This window comes from Emydura macquarii, unplaced genomic scaffold (genome assembly GCF_026122565.2).
Source record: "Emydura macquarii macquarii isolate MOO-44397 ecotype Brisbane River unplaced genomic scaffold, CSIRO-AGI_Emac_v2 contig_1253, whole genome shotgun sequence".
Lineage (NCBI taxonomy): Eukaryota > Metazoa > Chordata > Testudines > Chelidae > Emydura > Emydura macquarii.
In genome coordinates this window covers 76,195,506-76,220,019 of record NW_027131390.1, presented here as the reverse complement: position 1 = coordinate 76,220,019, position 24,514 = coordinate 76,195,506, and the positions used below count along the sequence as shown (strand labels likewise).

The 24,514-nt window shown below is 38.7% G+C and overlaps 1 protein-coding gene across 3 annotated transcripts in view; it reads left to right on the top strand.

The window, feature by feature from the left end:
- UBR3 (ubiquitin protein ligase E3 component n-recognin 3) overlaps positions 1-24,514 on the top strand; it is a 184,666-nt gene that overhangs the window by 22,137 nt on the left and 138,015 nt on the right. For 2 of the 3 annotated variants that reach the window (XM_067549265.1, XM_067549264.1), the window contains exons 4-10: positions 580-723; positions 1,363-1,412; positions 5,679-5,745; positions 9,732-9,862; positions 12,830-13,058; positions 19,165-19,344; positions 21,085-21,218. In XM_067549265.1, coding sequence (XP_067405366.1) covers positions 580-723; positions 1,363-1,412; positions 5,679-5,745; positions 9,732-9,862; positions 12,830-13,058; positions 19,165-19,344; positions 21,085-21,218 — 935 coding nt within the window. The remainder of the gene's footprint in view (positions 1-579; positions 724-1,362; positions 1,413-5,678; positions 5,746-9,731; positions 9,863-12,829; positions 13,059-19,164; positions 19,345-21,084; positions 21,219-24,514) is intronic. The other variant, XM_067549266.1, reaches the window with a different exon arrangement.

Sequence of the window (24,514 nt, the reverse complement as noted above, 5' to 3'; positions counted from 1 at the left end):
AATGCTGCTTGATTTGGAAAAAATAAAGAATCAGAAAAATATTGTATTTTGGACTTAAATTCATCCGCTGGCAAACTGACTTTTGTATTTGTTTAGGGTGAAGTTTGTAGACTCCTATTTCTAACTCTTTTGTTCATATAAGCTATGTTCAGACTGACGGTGGCAAAATCGCCGCCGCCAGATCGATCTTTCTTGATCAGTTGAGCGGTCAGTGAGGCCTGCTCAATCGATCAGGAAGTCGACGGAATAAGTCCACCCCTCTCTAGTAGCGTAGCACTGAGCCGACAGGAACGTCAGCTCAGCGCAGTGAGAACAGCGCACAGAAGAGAAGCAGAGCAGTCAACGTCAGTTACGCAAACTACTCTGCATAACTCCCGTCGACTGCTGCCGAATCGCGCGGTAAGTGTGAGCCAGCCCATAATCTTTTTAAAAAATATAGTGGGCCACTTTTTAAATTGCTCGGTCTTGTAAAATAAATGCTTTTGGAACCAATCTCATTAAATGAGGCCTCTTGTGTTAGTACATGAATTGAATACTTGTTTGTCTTTGCTTTAACGTTGTTTTAAATATATATTCAAGGTGTTGGAGAAAATGCATGTGCAAAGAAAAGTCATGAAAAATACCTCATAGCTTTGAAAGGCTCTGGACTGGCATTTCCTGAGGATAAACTGGCATGTGGGATGCAGGAACAAGCATCTGGGACTAGCACTTCAGCAGCTCAAGGTTTGTGTAGAAAAACATTTCGGAAAAAAATCTTGCTTTCTTAAAAGCTGCTCTATCTTGTGTCCGAAACAGTATTTGAAGTGACTCATGGAATTAGACCACTACATAGTGCACTGCCAAAATGCAGGACCTATTGTAACTGCACTAGCAAAACTAAACATAGCATTTGAGGGATAGGATGTGAATAATAATCCTTATCCAATCAGAGAAGTGGTGGAATTTGAGTAGGCAAGATGTAATTACTCATATTGGGATTTAGGGACGGTAACTGGGTTAAGTCCTTATTGCAATAGTGCCATGAATTTTTGATGGCCAGAAGTGATCATTACCTCAGTTTGTCTCTTCTGAAAGAATGCTCTTCCACCAACACAGTGCACTGAAGCACTGTGGTGGGACATACCCCTGAATCACAAGTATCACTTTTTAAAGTATCTTGAATCTCCCTTGGACATCTCCTCCTCAGGTACTGCTAAAACCAATACTGCTTATCTTGTGAGAGCTAACGAGATCAGTATGAGGTAGTGTGACAATAGCTAAGATTATGTTTTGTGTTTCTTTATGGTTCATTAAATCTCGTAAAATGTGTCTCTTCAGTTCAAGAACTGTGAAGGAAATCTTTTTTTTTTTTCATTTCAAAAGGTTTAGCAGGTGCAACAGCAACATCAGGACAAGGAGAGTCTTCAGATGAGGTGAGTTTTTTACAGAAATAAAATAGAAATGTAACAATATATGAACAGAGGAAATACTTTAGTCCACATCCTACAAATCTTTACTACTAGGTGTGTATTTGTTTGGTTCAGTAGAGAAAACATCTTTTAATAGGGATCTACAGAATCAGACCCTCATGCCCTTGCTCCACTAAAGAACTTTTCAAAAAAATTCCTATTGTTGCTAATACTGCTTCAGCTGAACTGGTGTTAGCAATGTAGAGAATACTAATGTATGTGGTGTCACAGTTCAGGACAACTGCCACCCATATTCTCCCCTCATGGTCCACTAAGGGCACCCACTCTAGGCTCCCAGTTCCTCAGCCATCATGGGCAGTGACCCCCCTGAACTGGCTTTTTCTAGGCTGCGCACTTCCCTGCCTATACTTGATGTCCGCAGCAAGCCAGACTGCCTAATCAGGCCAACATATGCACTTTGCTTTCTCTCCAGTGGCTATGAACAATGTAATTGCGCAGTTACAAGTTATCATGTAGCCCTTTATAAGCAAGCACATTTATTCTTAAAGTGAAAGCATTACAGAAAAAATGTTAAAAAGAATAAAAGAAGCTATATGCATACTAAAAAGCTTACCAGAAGTCACCTGACTCCAACCTTGGGCTCTGGTGGCTTCAAAACCTACAGCTGGGTTTTTCCCCAGGGTTACAAGTTAATAACTGTTTCATATTCAGAACCAGTACCACCATGAACAGTTCAGTTTTTCCTTTATACAATTTTGGCTTTGATCTTGGCCTCATGTAACAGGTGATCAGCAAATGATGGCCCATTCAGGGCATAGTTTCAAAAGGTTGGATTTTTGTGTAACCGGAAGTGGGGTATTTGCATTCACCTCTCCCTAGAAATTTTCCAGGAAAATTACTTAACACTTTTTGTTCCAAAAGTTCTTTCTTGTCTGGCACTTTGTTCAGTATAGTCCTTTGATTGCCCAGATCTCACATCTCTTATATCTCCCCCCTCGATAGGTTACGTACAATCCCAGCCCACAATAATACATCAACCATTAATTTAATACCATGGACCCTACAGATATTTAAACTTCAATAGGTCTCCCAAGAATATGGCAGGAAATTCCTAGATCTAGCACAAGTGGCTCTCTCTTTCCAGCTGTCATTTTCAGCATCATGTCAATTACACTTGTTCTAAGGAGATTTAATACAGATGATGTTGAAAGGGGTGTGAGCAGTGTTAGGCAGTTAGAGATCCCAGTGATGCTAACACTGGTGCGGCTGAGCTGGTGATAGCAACAGTGGGAATATTTTCTTACATAAATTCCCTGGTGTAGATCTGGCCTTATTTACTAATCATATTGGGTAGGGGAAAAGGAGAAGAACCTATGTTTAGAATTAGCCAGAACTGGCAAACAGAATTGATGGGGAATAGTTAAGTTGTTGTAGAGTTATTAATTTATTCTTAACTTGCTTGAAATTTCATTTACTAAATGACCTAATTTCATTTACTAAACCTTTAACTATCTGCCAGATGATAGCTGGGTTCCAGCAGACAGAGGAATAGATAACAGTCATTTGTAACTTATTCTCTGGTTCAGACATACGGGCAGGAAGACAGAACAACCTTTTAAAATGCTTTAAAACATCATCTGTGACTTTTTGTTTGTCCTGAAATCTAATTGACCAGGTGTAGAAGTGAAAACTCAATTGTTTGTATATACTTACAATAGGTTATATCAGATGTTTGCCTCTGTTGTCACCAACTCCACAGCATGTTATGCTCTCTGCAGTGCTATTTATAAATCAACATTTTTCAAAGTACTGCTTGCTATTTTTTAACCGTCTCTTTACACAAACAAAGCCCCACAATATAAAATAACACTAGAAATAGCACTGATCAGGCACTAAAGATAAACAAGAGATAAAGTTCATCTTGAATATTCTGAATTTAATTTAAAATGAAGCTCGCTCATTGTTTGTGATTGGTCTATTGTGAGAGAAGGAAACTGAAATTGTTGTGGTAGTTTGGGGAGGGATCAGATACGGTATTTCTCTTGGAAAGGATGGCTGAGGTGTGATGGAGGTTAGGGCGGAATATGGGTACTGTGGAGAGGGAGAAGGATTTATTTCATTGGCTGAAGGATAGCATTTTAAAAAGAAGGTTGGGGAATAGAATGGAAGTTCCAAGGGAAAGGAATTGCCTGGGTTAGGGGGGAGAAAATAGCAGCAACTGAAATATGCCTCAGTTAGTGTTTTATACCCCGTGGACACTTAGTACATTCTTTCTTTCTTTCTTTCTCCCACCCTCCTTCCCTCCAGTATAAAGCTAATGGCCGTACGTTAGATCAGACTAGTGAGTTAGTGTTTTATACCCCGTGGACACTTAGTACATTCTTTCTTTCTTTCTTTCTCCCACCCTCCCTCCCTCCAGTATAAAGCTAATGGCCGTACGTTAGATCAAACTAGAGACTATGTTAAGAAGTGCAATTTATTATTACTTTTTAAACAGTGAAATTTGGCCCTGCATACTTATCTACCTATGACCAGAGTCAAGTCCTCATTTACCCTATTGAAATGTAATCTCAAAGAGCATGCATGGGCATTTTCAGATTTGGTCTCAAAACCTTTTAGAAAGATTTATGGCAAAAAGGATTAATAGTTTTAATAGTAAACAAACACAACCAATTTAAACTTGGAGTATATTTTTATTTCTCAATTTGCCAGAGTATTTTCAGCCAAATCAGAGATTACAAGTAAATAGGATGTGGGGTGAGGGTAAAAATAACTTCCAGATCCTCTCAGTTTTTCTTAATAGCCTAAAAAGAGAATGCAGGACCTTTTATAAATGTGGGACCTGAAATACTCATGTGTAAATATAAATCCAGTTAACTTACTCTAAGATACTTCAGTAAACAAGCTTTTAACCTTGTTCAGTTTCTGCAGTGCAAATTACTGCAAAGAAAATGTTCCTTTTCAGTAGTAGTACCTCTGCATCAAGGAAACTAAAGCAAACTGCCTTAAAGGAAAATTGAAAATATGTTTGTTAGAAAGAATCAGGCTTTCTCTTCATGCAAGACTTCCTTTTTTTCCTGAATAAGTAGTACTGGTGAATTATTCTGTCCTTTCTATTTCTAAGTGTATTTCAGTTCATGGGAGAGTAAGCTGGGGAGAGATTGCATTCAGCCAGGTACTTTCCCTTTTGTATTTAGGATGAATCTAAAAAGATTGGTGTTCAGAATGCATTGCTGTTAAACTTCAACTCCATCCATTAAGATTTAATCCTTCCCCACTACTGACACTGGAGACAAATAATCAGCACACATTTCAGTTGAGGAAAATATTCTTCAAGAAAACTATACATTATTCCCCAAATTTGATCACAATTTTCATCCTCTTAAATGGATGAAATTGCACATATAGCAAACTCTAATGAAGACAAATTTATTTAACTTGTTTCTCTAGTATTATAGCAAGGACAGTGTAATCTGCTTGTTAGAGCAGTAGACTTGGAGGCTAGGATCCAGCATCCTAACCCCCAACTCCTATATCTATGCATGACACTTTCTCTTGTTATGCCCCATCTTCCCCATTTAAGTGGTGGTGATCATGTTTTTAATCTAAATTGGTTTTAAGACTGGTTTGCTTATTTATAGATTGCTCTGTGCTCTTCAGATGACAAGTGCCTTTATATATCTGAAATATTACTTTATTTGCTAGGGCTCTTCTAATTGGAATTGGCTGCCAAAAAATTAAATCATTTCAATGTTGGATAGAAACACTTAAATTGATTAGAAAATGTCTAGTTGATTATTTGTGTTGCCATCTAAGATTCTTAGTAATTACATGTCTGGAAAAGACAGAAGAGGCCACGCACATAAGCAAACAAACAACCCCAAAACAAAAACGCCTACAAAGGGATAAAAATGAAACTTCATAGTTAATTGTGCTGTATCTTGATACTTTATCTAGTTAAATATTTTCTAGCAATTAGTCTCCGAAAGAAAGTAAACTGGCCAACAAATGAATCAAATAAGTTAAAATGTCTAAACTCGTACGTAATGTTGCCTTAGGGAAACCATTTTTTAAAATATATTTTTCTAATGCATTGTATTGAGTCTGTGGTTCCTGTAGCAGATAAAACATTGTCCTATTACCAAGTATGTACAGGGTGTCATGTTTTTTAGCTATATGTTTAATCCAAAAGTGAATTACAGAGTATGAAGTCTCTCTGCAGTAAAATCTGTACAGCTATTGATTTTGTAAACTCTTCCCTTACCCCAGGAGGACCAGGATGGAAGCCAAGGTGTGGGCAAGCGCAAGAGGGTGAAATTAAGCAGCAGTACCAAAGGTATTTATAAAGTGATGATCTCCATTTATCATGCTTGCTTTGTGTCTATCTTAAAGTATCTAAGAACCCTCAGTCTGTTTTCAAGCTCTGCGAAGCTGCATGTGACACAGGCATTTAACATGTCAGTGAGTATTTTTAATCAGCAGTTCTCATCTCATGAGGCAGCAAGTAACACCATTCAGTATTTGGTGTCCATTGATTCATCACCTTTCTTCTGCAAGGGAACTTCTAACAACTCATTGCATTGTCTGAATTTAGGCAGAAGATTTTTCAAATGCTAATAAATTAAAAAACCTAGTGGAAGGCTTCGTTTGTTCCTGATAACATCTTTCTTCGTTTTGGCATGCAATGTAATTGCAATTTGGGCCAGACTTGAGCACTTCCCATCTGATCCTTTTTGGTCTGAAATTAAACGGATCCTGTAATGATCCTGTAATGTGAAAAGAGGTGTCAATAGAAGTAGATACTCTCTTTTGAAACTACTCACGCTTATATCTCGCGTTTAAGTCAATCCTCTCTGTGAGCCACATCCTGCAATCTCTAGTCTAACTTAAGCAAAACTTCCACTGAGGTCAATGAGAGTTTTATCTGAAGAATGACTGACCAAGTTCATCAACATTTAGCCCTCTGGGATTTGGAGGTGGAGAATATCCATGTCTTATGCTTTGTTGATAGGCAAGTTCATTGTTCTGAAAAGGAGCTAATGGCAATTGTTCATGCCTTCAATGCTGATATCTTCAGTAGACAAATGACTCCCTTTTTTTAAAATTACATTGTACCATTACTTGTGGGTATGACAATAGAAGATGATAGCACGAAGGTGAAAGCACTGGATAGCCACAAGGCATGGAAAGGGAATATTTGGGGGAGGGGAAGAGGAAAAAGTAATGAAGGCATGAACAAAGCTTTGGAATTACTTAAAAGTGAGGATATGGAGTTTGAATTTGAAATGGAAAGGTACTGGAAATCAACACAGATTTCAAGGAGTTGTGATGATGGTGGGAGAGGAAAATTATAATTTATGGTGTTTCACATAGTTTGGACAGAAAAGACAAGGGAGGCTAGAAAATAAGACAACTGTAATTTTAGCAGTGGCAATTATTGTAATTGGCAATTCAAATTTATGAAAATATATTAAATCTTATAATAAAACTATAGTTTATTTTTCAGGAGCTTGTAATTTAGAGACAAGACAGAAAAATAGAGAAGGGAGCTTGCTATTTAAGACACTTCTGTCTGAGTTCTTACAGTTTAACCAAATGTGCCTTAAACTTCTTAAAAGATAAAGTAAAATCATGATAGCTTGAGAGAGAATGCAATTTCCATAATAAAAGTGAACTGATATTGTGGAGCAGGAAATTCAAGCCTAGAAGCTGCCAAATGCTCAAACGGACATCACTTGGCACATTTCAGCAAAACTATTCTTTTAATTAAACCTTTCATTTCCTCCAGGATTGTAATCTTCCCGCCTCTGAGGCATGCCAACATGGACTGTGCTGGATATGTTGTTTGCTCCTAGAGGGGGAAAGGGAAAGTTTCTGTTTCTATTAAATAGTTTTCTGAAGTTTTCAGTATTCATATTTTATGTCCGATAGGGTATAAAATTAGAGTATTAAAAGAAAATTTTAGAAAACTGAGTATTGAATAAAAACAGATTTATCTCTTCCACGTAAGCAGACTCCCTTCCCCAACGTAGATCTTTAATGGTTTTGTCTTAACAGCAGGCTATGCATTTGTGACACTTTGGGGTACTAATGCTGATATCCTAGGAAAACAGTTTTAAATAGCTACAAGTTTATTTTTTTTGTGGTGATAGGGAAAAATAAAAGGTAGATTTAAAGGAACTTTGGTGACACTTTAGCACAAAATGTGGGTTTGGGTATTGAATAGCTTATTACAAAAATGTCCTTTTCTGTTTTGTGTTTTGTTTTGCTGTTTCTAAAACACTTGTCCATCTAAAATATCTAATTTATAAGACATTTTCAACCCCATAGGCACTATTTTTTAAATTTATTTTATTTTATTTATTTATTTTTATTTTATTTATTAAAAAAATTACATAATACTTTTCCCAAGCATAGGAGCATTAGCCTTGGTGTCATAGACAAATTCCAAGTTGGATAAGAGCTCTCTTTCTAAATTCTCCTGTAGGTGTAATTGGATGTGGTGGTAGTCTCTTCCTGTCCTTCAGCTATTGCACAGAGTTGTTATGCACTGTTAAACTACCATGTTCCTGGTCTGGGGAAGCTGCACTTCAATGGTGTATAACGAGTCTGAGTGAAGAGCATACATTATTGGTGTCCACACATTATGACATATGTAGTGATCATTGTGTCAGTTCCGTGGATAGATGATTTCAATCTCCATGGCTGTCAAACTGGCGTCTTTAATGAGCAGTAAATTCATAAACAGACCTTTTAAAAAGGGAGGCGGATGAGACCCTAAGTGATTGTTGCAGGCTTGCTATAGTAAGTGACTTGTGATTTTTGATGGAATATTCAGGATTAAGAGAGGTAAAAATTAATCTCTGATCTCACACTTCCAGAACATAGATATATCTATTTTCTTTCTTTGGATTGGAAAAAAGAGTCTCATCATGAAAATCTCCTCAAGTTTAAATTGTTCATATTTCTTGTGATATTTTAACAATTCCCAAAATTTCTAACACAGTGGTCTATAGTCAACACTGGCACAGTAGGAATGTCAGCTCTACTGGTGGTAAACTCACCTGGAGCAGGAGCACAATGGCACAAAATGCCAGCAATTCCTGCTTTACTGTTGGGCTCAAAGCCATCCAATACACCCTACAAAATGATTGGGTCTGGCCTGGAAGGGTGGGGAACAGTGCCAGGCTAGCAGATGCATTGATTCAGCATTTCTTGCACTGCCGGTGTTGATTTGGGGAGCCTTTATGAAATCCCAGTTGGAATTTATCTGTCCCTTCTCTGGGATAAATTCCAAGGGGGAGAGGCGGCATTACTGCTGCTTTCCCTCCTCTGGGGCAATATTCCCTTTCGCCTGGCCCAGTTGACTCCTATAGGCACAAGATGGTCAATTTGCATAAATCTCTCCATGCTGTGGGAGTGGACATGTTCTATTATCTATTATTAATAGTAAGTATTACAGCTTTGAAGGACAGTAAAGACACTGTGTGATCTAGAAGACTCATAATGAGACTGGGACTTGAGATAAACTGGATTTGTATCCCTGTTCTACTATTAACTTTGTTTTATAATTTTTGGAAAATCTGCTTTATTTCTCAGTTTTGTCATATATAGAGTTGGGATAATACTTGCTTATCTCGCAAGATTGTTTTGAGAATTTATTATTTATTATGTAAATTGATTGAAGATGTAAATTGTTACATGTGTGTTAAATAATTGTATTGAAAGGTTTTAGAAGTTTGCAAACGGATCATATATGTTTTTAGGAATTAAGTTTAATTCATGTCACAGTTTTAATGTTCAATTAAAGTGGGTCAGATTCTGCCACACTTGCTCATGTTGAATAGTACCGTACCCCATCAGTAATCCCACTGAAGTCCATGGCTAAATCTTGAAGACGTGTAAATTGTTGTAGCTCAGTTCAAGTCAATGACAATTTCCACCAGCTGAAGAGTCCGGCCCAATGTGACTGTCTGCAGAGTAAGTCACTAGCCAGTGTAAGGCTGACAGACTGGGTTCTGTGTAAGGGCCTGATTCAGCAGCTGATTTGTTCTGAAGACTTTCATTGATGACTGTGAGAGTTCTATGCCTGAAACTATTACGTGCTCATACTCTGTACAGTATTAGCCATATCTAACTTTTTTCCTCAAGTGTTGGAAAACACTTTTATCAACATTAACAAGATAGTAGAATTAAGGTGTTTCTGATTCTTAGATATTTGCATCTAGTAAGTTACACAGAATATTAATAAACTAAGGTTGGAATGTCCTTAATGAAACCTAAAAAAGTTTTTCCCCCTCTGTTCTCCTGCTTTTTATGCAGATCAGTCCATCATGGATGTTTTAAAGCATAAATATTTTCTAGAAGAATTATTATTTTGGACAATAAAATATGAATTTCCACAAAAGATGGTAACTTTCTTACTCAACATGCTGCCAGATCAAGATTATAAGGTATTTGTGTGCCCTCCTTCCCCCCAAAACCATTTCCCTTATTCACTTACTCTGACTTGTATTGCATCTTGCATGAGCATGTAGGTGGTTGATATAAATAAGTAATATAAAAAAACCTGTGTTCTTTTATTATTTGAGGGTTTGTTGTTATGCCCAGAGTTGTACAATACATGGAAGGAGATGTGAACAAAACAGATTGACTGGATAATTCAGTTCTGAAAATTCCTTCAAGAGCCAGAGTATTGTTTTTGTTTTGTTGTTTTGGCTATTTCCTTTTTAGCTCTTAAGCTTTGTTAGACTTGGTAAGATCTAGCTCTCTGAAGAGCAGATACCTACAAGGTGCTCACAATTTTAGTTTCCAGTCTTGGAGAAGGTACAATATCAACAATTCCTTCTCCTCCTCTTCCTCCCCCTGCACTTCCTTAGACATCAGACATTTAGGATGGGGAAGACACCTCTGCTCCTGAGAGATTTTGTTACTGTTCATAGACTCTTAAGAGCCAGTTCAGCTAAAGGACCAATGCATGTAATTCTTGTGACAGGAGGAAGTGTTAATACAATATTTTTCTATGCTAAAAATGAGTTTGCTTTACGTAATTTGTAATTGGGTTTTCCTCAGTCTCTGCAGCGATTTAAAATCTCTTTGGAAGTGTCAAGCAACCTTAACTATAGGCATTTTTATCTATGCCATCTATAATAAGCAAAGGAATAAATAACTCATTTCTCATCTGATTATAAGAAATGACATGGTTCAGCATCTTTTTTGTGAAAGAATATCTGCTATTGTTGATATCTGCTAATTCAATAAGTGTTAAGTATAAACCGATGATTTTTGGAAGCAGAACATTGTTCATTATTATCTCTGTAGCACCTGAAGTGTTTCAGGTAAGACTTGTCAAATATTTTTCATCAAACTTATATTTGGAAGAATATTGGGTTTTTGACTAAATTACATGTTTTGCAGAAAGTGTCTACTTTCCTCAAATTTGAGGAAATCAGAAAACAAAGTTTGTTCAGATTTTGTTTTTTGGACAAACAGAGGAAATCTTCTGCAGGGAGGAAACCACTGTTACTTGTTTTGCAAAGCCCTAGAACTGGTGCTTTACCCTGTCCCAAGGAGCTTAGCAGTTTAGTACACATGATGTAACAACAGCAACATATGAAGGGAATGGGATGGTGAAGATTGCAAAGTTATTCTTTTATTGAACTAACTTCTGTTGTCACTAAAAGATATTACCTCACCTACTTTGTCTCTCTAATAAGGCTAGATTCTTTTTTTTATTCCTGCAGAATACAGTCTCATCTACTCTAATTTATGTTTTGGCTTGAATGGTCTTTGTGGGCCATCCACCAGCCGAGAATAATTGAAGCACAGTGTACTCCATTCACATCCTGTACTCTGGGCTGACTTTATTCTGTGGGATTTTTATGGGTTTTTCTGTTTATGGTATCTTTATGCCTCACAGCATAGTTCTGATAAAAGGAGCAAACTGCAGTGCTCTAATAAAATTGGGCCATGTATTTCAGAGTGTGGACAGACATAGGTAAAGTGAAGTAGTGATTTATATTCTCAGACCATGGAAGCCACAATTGGCTTAAAGGTAGCCTTAAATGCCTACTATATATTCCGGAAAGATTTAATACTTGCAGAGGATGGGTTTTAGACTAGATGTGGGATTTTAGCTCATGAGTTGAAGATTTTCTTTCATCATTGAGACAGCTTGCATTATCTCATCTCTTCAGACTAAGCAAGTCCATATGGTAGTAGTTTAGAACAGCAGTAGCATTTAAGTTTGAAATTTGAAATAAATTAAAAACTGGCTAAAAGACAGAAGTATTAAATAAATGGTCAGTTTACAACATGATGAAAGGTTAATAGCGGGATACCCCAAGGAGCTGTACTAGGACAGGTATTTTCAATATATTAAACTGCTTTTTTTCCAGATCAATAATTAACAATGAAGTAGGAAACCTTTGTATATCACAGAATTATTTAGGATAGTCAAACTTAGAGAAGGCGCTAAAGGAATCCAGAGGGACCTAGCAAAGATAAATGAATGGGAAACCACAATGGCAGATGAAATTCAGTGTTGACAAATAATATGAACTGCTCATATACACTGCAGCTCCATATTAACTGAAACCATCTATGAGAAAGACCTGGATGACACTGCAGACAGCTCAGTGAGAACAGTTGCTGTATGTACAGCAGCAGTTAAAAAATCAAACATGATGCTAGAATGTAAAAATAATAATAGTAATGAATAATAGTCTTGAAATTTTAATATAGCCGCTACTTAAAACAGTGGTACACTCTCAACTTGAATACTTTGTTAATTTCTGGTCATTTTATCTGGAAAAAGTTCTGGAAGAAAAAGTTGGGATCCATACATGGGGGAAAAAATTGAAGTAATAGAAATACTTCCCGATGAGGAAAAATAAAAAAACAGGCATAACGTTTACAAGTTTAGAAATACTACAAATAGATGACATTATCCAGTAGAAAAGGCAACAAATTTAACACTGCTAAGAATGACTTTTTATACAATGTTTAATTGGCTTGTGGAACCCACTGCTAGAAGATCTTGCTATTAAGAGGGGTTAGTAGGATTAGATTAGTTTCTTTTACAACTGAACAGTTAGGCTACAATTAAGGGTTCAGCCATAAGAACCAAGATATAAGAAAAAGATGAGTCATTTACGTGGGTAATGAGAACAGTTGCAATTATATAAGATGGAGGTTGGGAAGAAACTTCCCCTATGGACAGGATATTCCATTGTGAGATTTCTTGCACCTTCCTCGGAAGCAGGATATTGGGTCATATGGACCACTGGTTTTGATCTGTAGTGATAAATCTGATGTTTCTCTGCAATATTGATTGTATGTTTTGAGAATACATTTTCTGAAAAAAGAGGAGATATAACTATTGTAATATTAAAATTCTTTCTTTATTTTTAAATTTGCAGATTGCTTTTACTAAAACTTTTGTTCAGCATTATGCTTTTATTATGAAAACACTGAAGAAAAGCCATGAATCGGACACCATGTCTAACAGAATTGTGCATATCAGTGTTCAGTTATTCAGCAATGAAGAGCTAGCACGTCAAGTGACAGAAGAATGTCAACTGTTGGATATTATGGTCACTGTCCTATTATATATGATGGAAAGTTGCCTTATTAAAAGTGAGTTGCAAGGTAAGTTGAATTCTTGTTTTCATTAATATCAAACAAGAGACTTGTACAGAATGTTTAATCTGTTGTTGAGTTTAGCCCCTAATTTTTCAGAACTGGGAGCTAGATGCCATAAAACTTTTTGGAAAATTTAAGAATAGTTTTACTTAGTATGGCACTGGCATTTTACACTTTAAAAAAAAAAAAACTACAGTGTAGCATGATGTAAAACAACAGAGTGTTTCACCTCTGAGGTAGCCACATGAAGTGATTCCATATATATAGTTCATAAAGTGCTGTGTTTTGGAATGAAGGACACTACATATAAATTGAGATTTTATTTATTAAACAGAATATTCTTCAAAGTCTTTCATGAAACATCACTTGTCTTCTAAATCCTTCTAATTTTCCTTCCCTGTGAGTGCCTTTTTCAGTGCATGATATGATTAATTAAGAATGTGATTAATCTCCTCACAAACTCTACTCTTTAGACACTTGTCATTTTGATAGAGTAGAGACCTGAATTTAATATACTGCACAGAGGATAAACACATTAGTGAATACACAGAGCCTACTTTTTCCCTGCCCCAAATAAATCACTTGAAAAGATTTGGCTAACAATGTTACTCCCTGAATTGATTGTGTATGCTGATGTCTTTTAGTCTCTCCATTGCCAATTCAAATGTTAAATGACTTTGCTAGACCAGAGATGTACTGGTAGAGTTTACACTGCATTATCAAAAACTAGGTGGTGTTTGAACATCCCTAGGACTCTTGCTGGTCAGTATAGACTAATCACGTCTAAGCACGGTGGGGAAGAGTCTGTGTTGTGCCAGAAATTGCAGCCCAGTTGCAGGTGAAGATAAGGTAGCTTTAAGCTACCTCCTGCTTCTGGGCTGTTCAGGGGGTGGAGAGGCTGAGCCCTAGAAACCTTTTCTGAGCTATGGCACATTCTTGGCTACCCCTATGGGCTGCAGTGCTGCCTGGAATCTCCACATTGCTGCATGATGTGCCCCACCCCAGTATACCTCCTATCCCAAGGCTTGCGAGGGGTCCTTATAAGGGAGTCTTTCAGCTGACTTCCGCAATGCCTGCGCAAGAGGACTCTTCCTTCAGCTGCACCAGGGATTTTTAGTGCTCCTTTATGCAGCTCCAACCCTTTTACCATATGTAGATGGGGCTGGAGCAGGTGGTAAGGATCTCACCTGATGATTGGTATCTGCTGTGGCAAGCAACTGCATGTTCTTAGGGAATCACCTGCTAGAAGCTCTGCAAAAGCTACTTTCCCTGCTTTTAGAGCGGTGCCATGTTTGCCATTGTTGGGTGGGGTGGAGATAATCGGAACAACTGTAGACTGATCGTGATCTACGCTCTTACTCTGAAGAAAATCTTGATTATGTTTTTGTTAGTCTTGCACCAAGATGACTTACTTAAAAAAAAAAAGAAAAAAAAAAGTGTTTTACCAGTGATTATAATGAAATAATCTCATGGTTGCCGGAACTGCTTTAATAACTTTTTAAAAAAGACTTGGGGGGGACAAACAATTAATTCTTGTGTGTTCTAAGCTCTCTTTTGTATGGGGGGAAGGGCGGTAGAAGGAAAACAACAAATTTGCATTTGACGACACTGAAGCATTTTAAAGCTTATCATTAAGAATATTTTTTGGACATGTAACATGAAGATTCATTTTTTGCCTTTTTAATAAATCAAGGAAACTCTTAATTTGCAGTAACAGCTGTTTTAATTACTGTATTTTTATATTTTGACATATAAGCGTTTTGCATCCCCCATTCTGTATCTGTGCATACTGTAATTGACATAGGCAGATTTAGATTTCAATTGTGCATACGGTTGCTTACTGTTGTGGCTGTTGCCATGATTTGATATTTAGACCATTGTTGATTACTGAGGTATTAGAGACAGTGAAGACGAGTAAGTTAAAATTGGATTAATTGTTGGTAGAGATTGTCATCTCCTACCTTAGGAGAGGGCAGATTAACAATTTCAAGTATGGAAGCTGTTGTATGACAAGCGCTCAAAAATTCTGTTTCTGTTTTCGGCCAATATCTCATTTTCACTTCTGGAATTTAAAACTATTGAGAAGTCTGTGGCAAGCCAACTCCATATGAGAGAAATGCCTTGGATTCCTTGATATTTGTGAATCTGGGCACACACATGTTTGGAGCATAGACATGGCTTTGGTAGATCTTCTCCTTGGTTGGATGGAGGTTCAGAGTGTCTTCTGACATATTTTTAATAGTAGAGCCCTGCAGATCTGTGGATATCTGCAGATCCATTTTTGCGGAGTGTAGATCAGATGCGGATACAAATTTTGTATCTGCTCAAGGCTCTACTAACAGCAGGCCTGGGGCTGCTTTGCCCCAAACAGCTGATCTGCAGCCCTGGCTTCCCGGCCTAGCCCCAGGTGGAGGAACAGCTGATTGGGCCAGCGGGGGCTCTGAACAGCTTTTCGGCGGCTATCAGCAGCCAGCTCTCCCCTTCCCCCTGCTTCCAGCTGCCGATCAGCTGATGGGCGGCTGGCCCCTGGGCTGCCAAAGTTGTCAGCCCTCCCAGCAATGGCTGGTTGAGTCAGCCCCCAGGGGCTAGAGCAGCCCCATCATCACTGCTGTCACAGGGTAGTGTACCATGCACCCCAGTTATGCTAATAAATATGGGTGAGAGTTCACTTTTTTTATCGCGTTGTCAGTTTCTCAGCACGAATTGAAGTCATCATTGCGTCACCCTCTCTGCACTTCCTTGCCAGTTGCTGCCAGAAAAGTTTCCAAACTCTGTATTTGAAAAGTCAATGGACTGGTCAATGGAGAAGGAATTTGAAAAGAAATTAAGTGCTGGTGCCTACAGCTTGAAGGGAAATGAGAGAGGCAAATCACTAATTTGGAATACATTCAGATTTCTTATTGATGAAAAGGGGAGATATTGTGGCTGGATGTGTTGCATGTGTCAAATGCAAAAAGGTCTGTACTTTTAGTAGCCATAAAACCTGTACTTCAAACGTAATTAAACATAAATGTAGACCAGAACTGGGACCCAGTTTGCTGAAGATATTCACCCAGAAATGCATCACTATCACACGAGGCATGAAGACAACTGTGACTCAGAAATTATTGAAGTTTGTAGCGACAGACATAAGACCTTTCGAGGTAGTCAGTGGCAAGGGATTCCTTGCATGTTTGATTAACATGGGTGCCAAACATGGGGAAATGGATGCATGTGTGCTAATGCCACATTCCACATTAGCCCGGCGTGCTGCACTTGTGGCAGAAGAATAAAGAAAACAAATCTCCACAGAGCTGAAAACCATTCTTGACGCAGTAGATTGGGAGGGGGGTAATCCTCAATCTGCAGCTGGGTGATTGCAGAAAGGTTGTCTATTTGGGAGTAACTGTTCATTACATAGAGCCAGAAAGGTTCAGAATGGTGGAGCGGGTGCTTTGTGTGACTCAGATTGACAACAGGAAACCAGAACTGCAGAGAACATTCGTTCGGCTGTTATTCAGGCACTCAGAAGATTTGCTGTACACACCATTACCAACCAGATGGTTTTCGTTATGGACCAGGGAGTGAAAGTGGTTGCAGTCCTCAAATCCTATGTGCGAATAAGCTGCTCAGCACACATTATAAATACCATACTTGAGCACACTACCAAACTTGGAAACCAGAAAGAGGCAGTAACTGAACTGATCCAGGAATGCTGGAATCTCATTACCTATTTCAGAAGATCTGGACTTCAAAGTAGACTGCAAAAGTCTCTGAAAGGAGATGTAGAAACACGATGGAACAGGAAACTACTCATGTTTAAGACAATCAAGGAGCAGGGGGACATAATATATGAAATTTTGATGGGAAAGGGAGATAATCAGCTCATTGATAGCATTGACCACAAGACCTTGAGCATCTTAATAAGTTCCTGCAGCCCTTCAAGGAAGCACCAGATGTGCTAAAGCAGTCATCCCAGCCCATTTCCACACTTGATGCCCATTTGGAATGAAAGGCTGAAAAAGCATTTCCATCCTTCTACCACTGATGTAGATAGTCTAAGGTAACTCAAATCCAAAGACTTGCAATGTCTCATAGAAAAGTTTGAAATCAAGCCTATGCACAGTGTAGTGGTTTTCCTGCACCCACGAATGAAGGTCGTGAAAGTTTTCACTGAAGAGGAAAGACAAGTTTATCAAGAGATCAACAAGCTTGTCTCATTGCAGGAGAAAAATTTTCCTACAATAAATCTCATGCTTCTTTGGTCAGCTACACAGACACCATCACCAAAGGAGACAAAATGGTCACTTACAGAGTTTGAGGATTCGGATGGCAAGTATGGAAGTGATGAAGAGGAAGTGTCAGTGTATCAGTCTGAAGCTGACAAAGAATGAAGATGTCCAACTGCTGGAGTGGTGGAGACAACACAAAGCACAACTTTCCCTTCTTAGTCGAGTTGCACGGTTTGTGCATTCCATCCCTGCATCCAGTGCACCCTCTGAGAGAGCCTTCTCAATTTCTGGTCAGATACTTAATGAGACTCGTACTTCACTTAAGCCAGAAACTGTGGATGATTTAATGTTTTTACAGTGTAATATTTCAAAGAAAATCAGCTGTCCTGAGGAAGACATCTAAGACCAAGTCCCGCAATTCAGGGCAGGTAATAGCCCTGCAGTGACTGAAAAAGATGTCGGGGCTCAGCCCTGGCACAAACTAAGCACTGGCTGGGCAGCCGGAAAGCACTTCACCTTCTTCTCTGCCCCTCATCTCTGAACCCCCCTCCTGTGCCCCTCATCCCTGCACTCCTCCTTTCACCCTTAACCCTTGCACCTCCCTCCTGTGGACACATGGGGAAACTAGAGTCAGGGACCCCTGCAGTGGTTGTTCCTCTGCCCCCCTCACAGCCCTAGAGCAGCAAAAGTGAGCTTGGAGGGCTGGCTGCCAATCAGCTGTTCAGCTCTTCTTCCAAATATCAAAGCTCCATTCTCGTAGAGCACAAACTGCCTCCTCTACATGCTTTAGAAATTGGAGCTGATTGGAGCATATTTGACTAAATGAAATTTCACTGAAATAGGCTGTTTTGTTTAAACATATTGGTTTTGACAACATTTTCATTGGGGAAGAGGTGTGTGTGTGTGTGTGTGGGAGTGAGGAAGTCTCTCTCTCACTTGCGTGCGCCTGGTGGTTCTGGTCCTCATTCTGGATGTGGGGTTCAAGGTGGGATTCAGAGTGATCAGGAATGAAAAACTCTCCTCTCAGTCAGGCACATCTGGAATTTGTACCTGGATCTCCCATAAATGAGGCCAGTATATACATGTTCTCTTTCTCTCTGGTCTCGGACATTTTCTCACAACTGTTTTCATGAAAATGTTCCATTGTGTAAACAAACTTTGAAAGTTTCTGTAAAATGGATTTCTCTGGTCAGCTCTGTTAGAAACATCCCCATGTTTGAAATCTGCAAGGCAGCTTCTTAGAGTAGTGCCTGATGTTTGTTAAACACTATGCTCTTGTCCTAGCCATGAGGTCAGATGCCAATTTTGATAGGGCTGTATTACAATCATCAGTCAGTTGGTGAAAGTTAGGACTCCTTAGTTCCACTATCCAGCTGGGGCACTGTTTATTAGTCGCTTTCAGTGAGATCCACATGGACACATACTTGAAGAACGAAGTTACTTACCTTCTAGTAACCTTGATTCTTTGAGAAGCTGAGGTGTGTGTTTGTGCTTGTATCTCACAACCTGCCCTCCCTCTCTCCTTTTTTGGAATTTTCTTTACCTGAGATTCTAAATTAGCACGGTAACTGAGCAGTGGTTGCAACTGCTATGCCTTTTATGCTCTAAAAAGGCAGGGCACAGGGACATGTGCAGTGCAGGCATAACCCAACAGACACTGCTATTTAGATTCTGATCTTGCACAAAGGGAGGGCATGTATACCTAGCGCGGGATCCACACAGCTGACCTGATCTTGGAGAACAACGGTTGCTATCAGATAAGTAATAGTTCTTTATTACCATGTGCTGTACACACTATAATTGTTTTTAAATCCTGATTCTTTTAATTGTTCACTGTGGTAGTTACTATATTTTTTCTTTAAAAAAATCATGATGGGATTTTTTTATAATTTTTTTCCTAGATGAAGAAAACAGTTTACATGTTGTAGTGAACTGCGGGGAAGCACTACTAAAGAATAATACTTACTGGCCACTTGTTAGTGATTTTATTAATATCCTTTCACACCAAAGTGTGGCTAAGAAATTCCTGGAGGATCATGATCTGTTAGTAACTTGGATGAATTTTGTATCGTTCTTTCAAGGTATGTGGCTTTTAGCTTTCTTATTTAGTGATTATCAACACCTTTTTTGGAATATGCCTAATTTCAAATCTTTTCTTTCCTGTATTTAAGCAAAAATTTTCAAAGGTGGCACAATGTTTACAGTAGTATGCACCTTACACCCCCATGTATATAAATATTTAGTCCATTAGCATGTTCATTTTTAATCTGGTACACATTTCTGGAAGTGGATAGTTTATTTTAAATTACTCAGGCCAAAAGAATTAAGTCCAAAATGATCTGTTTCAGAAATGCCAACTGATGAGAAGTAAAGGCTGAACATTTAAAAGCATTAAATGCTTCTGAGGTGCAATTGTGACAAATGACATATTGGCCAACACCAGGCATTGAACCAAGCACTTCCAAGATCTAAAAGCATTAGTTTCTACGGTTTGAGCTAAAGAGAGTAGGGTCTCAAGATGAGATCTGCAATAGATATCCCTTGTGGATTAGACACACCAGGGAATGCATAATACACTCTGACTGGTGGGTTACATATTTCTTCTGGTCAGGGAAACTTGTCCCAAGTGTTTGAGTCCCACCATGGTTTGAATTCTGGACAAGCCCCAACTTGTATCATGGCAGCTGAGGCTCTTCAGAGCTCAAAGCATGAACTGAGGACCTCCAGAACTCAAAGCTTGAGTAAAAATGATAGAATTTGGAGATAGAACACTAACAGACCTCTAGCCCATGTAGATCAGGCACAGAGGGGTTGTGTAAAGTGCATTTGGTTGCACATTGCTAAAGTTCTCAAGGAGGAGTTGTACTAACAACGTAGGTTATGACTTTGATAGAAATATGTTTCAGTGTCAAAGTTCTAAACTCAATATGGGGGAAAATTAACTTGATGTTTTCTGTGTATAAGCATGTGGAAACGTGGGGGATTTTTTATTGATTTGTTTTTCCCTGAATATTTGCATAATGGAAAGCATGTTACTTCTATGGAGAGATCCAAAATTTTGTAATCAATTTAAAAATTCTCATTGATTAATTTGGAGATGAGACTAAAAGGAGCCCAATTCAGCTCACCTGCCTTCTCAGGCTGGGTGCTTAACAGAGCCAGCCTTAGCCAGAGGTGAAGTAGGCAATTGTCTAGGGTGGCAAAACGTAAATGGTGGCTGATGGCCTGCAGCTGGGACCCTGGCGGCAGCCTCCCGCCCAGCCCTGGAGCGCAGCTGGGACCCTGGCAGCAGCCTCCCGCCCAGCCCCGGAGCGCAGCTGAGACCCTGGCGGCAGCCACCAACATCCCAGGAAGCAGGCGGCAGCCGCCTGTGTCCCCGCTGGCAGTGGGCAGCAGCCGCCCCATCCCCTCCCAGAGCCAGGCTCCAGCTGCCCCTGGCTTTCTTAAATTGACAAGAATGACAGCCCCTGCACCACTGCAAATACTCAAATTTTTCTGCTTGGGTTGGGGGGGTGCACTTTTTTATTTTGCCTAGGACGGCAGAATACGTAAAGCCGGCACTGGTGCTTGAATTGCTAGCCTAACGCCAAACTTTTCTGGCCACTACCCTAATGATTACTTACCACGTCTCTCCTCAGTTCAAATCCTTAATCTTGTAGCTACTTAGGTACAAGTGAGGACATCCTCTGAAACTCACTGCATGGATATCTTCTCTCTGTATAGATGTGCATATATGTAAGTGTGTATAATATAAAAAATACTAAGTTCCACTTAATGATAGACAAATACACTGTTGTATAATTCTGCTTATGTCCTTTAAGGTATGAATTTAAATAAGCGAGAATTAAATGAACATGTGGAGTTTGAATCACAGACCTACTATGCTGCGTTTGCTGCTGAACTGGAAGCCTGTGCCCAGCCAATGTGGGGATTGCTATCACATTGCAAAGTCAGGGTAAAGCTAACATTTTTTTTCATTTTTACTTTCTTTTTAAAAGAGTAAACATCTTCTTTTAACTTTCCTTTTTGTAGTCTCAGCAAATTTTACAGATGGTTGGATTTTAGGGTCATATGTCAGTTTTCCCTCCAGTGTTACTTTCTGGACAGTATATGAAACTGAAGTTGATTAAAAATACATCAGCCAGTATTTTGTTTTCTTGAAACTAACAAGCTTTATTTGAACAGAACTTACAAATCCTATAAAAGAGGTTTATACCCATTGTGACCCATCTGTGCCTAGGATAGACCACCTGAAAATGCCAACGTAAGGGCAGTCTGCAAAAGGAGAGCAGATTCTCCTATCACTGGTTGGTGACACTGAAGTCAAACTTCCCAACCAGCCACAAACAATGCTTCTGATTCGTCACACTGGTTATAAAGAAGTTAAATAAAAATATACACAGCCCCCTTTACTGCATTTCAGTCTCTGGCTCCCAATCAGCCACTAGGTCCAGTAAAGAGACCAGTTATTTAAGGATTCTCCTGACCCCAAAGGGTCAGCCACATTACCAGATCAATATAAGTTTGGAACTTACCCAAAATACCACACTGCTAGCAAATCCTTTAGTAATTAAAACTAAAGGTTTATTATAAAAGGAAAGAAACAAACTATGAGAAAAATGTTAAATGATTAAAGCAATCACATGCATACAAATGATTGGAAAGTCATATATATCAGGTTTCCAGTAGAAATTGTGGAGTTTGCAGGCTGTATAGCCCCTCTGGTGTACATCCAGTACCCGGAAGGGTCTCAGTCCTTTGATTCACTGATTCAGTTGCATATGAGTTGATCCAGAGGTAGTTGAAGACTGACTGAAGTCAAAATGGATATAGTGCAGCTGCCTTTTATGTCCCTTGGCCTTTGCCATGCTGCTTGTGGAAATTTACAGAAATAAGATGGAGTCCAGGGTCACATGAGTAAGTCTTGGTGACTCATCAGGTCCAGCCCCAGCTTCTCTCGCCAGGCCCATTGTTTCTGTAAGTTTCCTTAATAGACCATTAAGCAGCTTATTGCCGCTGCCATCCTGTCTGGGGCGTCGCCCAGAAACACAGCACAAGTTGAAATACAGTTACACCAAATATATCCATAACTTCCAATACAAATATGATACATACACATAAACAATATAACCATCCTTAGCAAACTATAACCTTTCTAACGGTACTTGATATGGCATATCTCATATGAATTATTGTAATTTTGAAATATTGATGTTCAGTAGTATCATAAAGGTCCCCCTATCCAACCAGCATCACAGCCAGGTTCTCTACATTGGATTCTGGCCAGTCATTCAGATGGAGAAAAGAGTGATGACTTCAAATCTTCACTTGGAAGATCTTTGAAACAAACCAAAGAGGAGTTTTTGAATGAAAGTATCCATGGCTGAAGGGTTGTCTTTCTTCAAATTGCTGTGCTACAGCATCAAAGATCTTTATCAGGAAACAAAATTATGACTTTCGTCAATACCTGCCGGCTAAAATGGTCTCATGGTTTTGTCTTGATCATTAAGGACAAGCTTTGCCAGAAACATTCATCTGAGTATATTGAGATTTATTTTTCTGTTTAGGTAAATTGAGGCTTTTTTATTTGTACTTCAAATGAGGAGGCTTAAAAAAAGCAAATTATTCCCCTTTGTTGGTTTATCCAGACATTAGAGGAAGCCAGCAATGGCAGGAGCTTTGTAATGTGTGCACCAACAATTGCTTTTTTCTGGTAGGTGATACTACTAGTGACAAGGTAGGCCATAGGAGACTTGGCACCAACATCTGTCCTTGTGGTTGGTGTCTATTACTCTGGGGTTGTACCCAGGCCTGGGGAACTATCTTTGTCAGTCAACTGAATGATACTGTAAGTAACTTCTGTCCCGCATGGCACAATGTATAGGAGTCCTGCTTATGAGTTTGACAGAGTGATCTCTTTAAACTGAGGAAATGTATATGAATATCACACCCCCAGTGTGATTTTAACATCTTCGCAGCAACTTTGATAAGGATGATGATGTTGGAGACTTGTTTCTGTGGAAGAGAGAAAAGCCACTGTTTGTTTCTCTGAAAGAAGCATTGTTTTAGTGAAAACAAAGATATTCTATATGGGCAAGCAACAGGCATCTCAGGCTCTGCCTGTTAGTGCTGAGAATATTACCTCTATAACAGCATTCTCGTAAATCCTTGGAAGTGCCCGTTTAAATAAGATTGATGTTACTTAGTTATAGTCTCCAGAACTGGGAGTAGAGGTCTTGGGTGTACACTGACTTTATTAGGAATGAGGTTACAGTGTAATGGGATATAGGTTGATAGATGTGTCTGAACAACTCTGTTGATTATACTGCGGTGTTGGAGAAAACTAAGTCTGCTGTAATGCGATGTATAATATTGGTTGTTTCTTGTTTGTGCCTGTAAATAGACATTTTGGGATAGTAATAGAACAACTACAGTTTTGTGCATAATTTTCAAATAATCAAAGATTTGGATTATTAACTACATGAGATTAAATCTCTTGCATGATGTCCATTTTTCTCATAATTACAGTATGCAATTATTATATGTCAAGCAAGGATAGACTAATAGAAGATGCAAATCTTCAATTGAGAGGAATACTTGAGGCATGAAAACTTTTACATTTCTGCCTCATCATCATTTATTATGAATAATAAATATCAATCTTCTAATTAAACTACTTTCCAAGATAAGTAGGAGGAGTTATGTAAGTGTTCATAGGACAGTAATGTCTGGATTGAAATGTGCACTGAAATGACTTATTTGAGTAAACTAAATATTCTGAAAGTTTAAATTAGCTATTGAAAAGGCATTTTCATTTTGTAAATCATATTAAGGTATTTTTATTAAATCTCACTTTTTGAGGCTAAATTGCCCCCAGAATACTATACTGCAATTTGCTAGTTCTTTAAGTGACAACTAGTTGTGTTTTTTTTTTTTTTTTCTCCTGCATGCTTCTGACCCTACATCTTGAGGTTGATAGTAGAGCCCTGCAGTTGGACTGAGGTCCCATAGAACCCACTGCTATAATAGCAGGGGTGGGTAAAATGTACTTTGTTGTGGCTGGTATTAGGTGGGCAAAAAAACCAGACTGGTAATTTATGGGAAAACATAAAATCTTTAGGCAGTTTGTCATAAATAGAATTTCAGTAATGTTAAGCAAGTTTTTCTTTCTTTTTTAATTAAAAAGGTTTAATACTTAAATTTTAAGCGAGGGATTGAAAGAGATTTGATGTCTATTATAACAGGATTTAA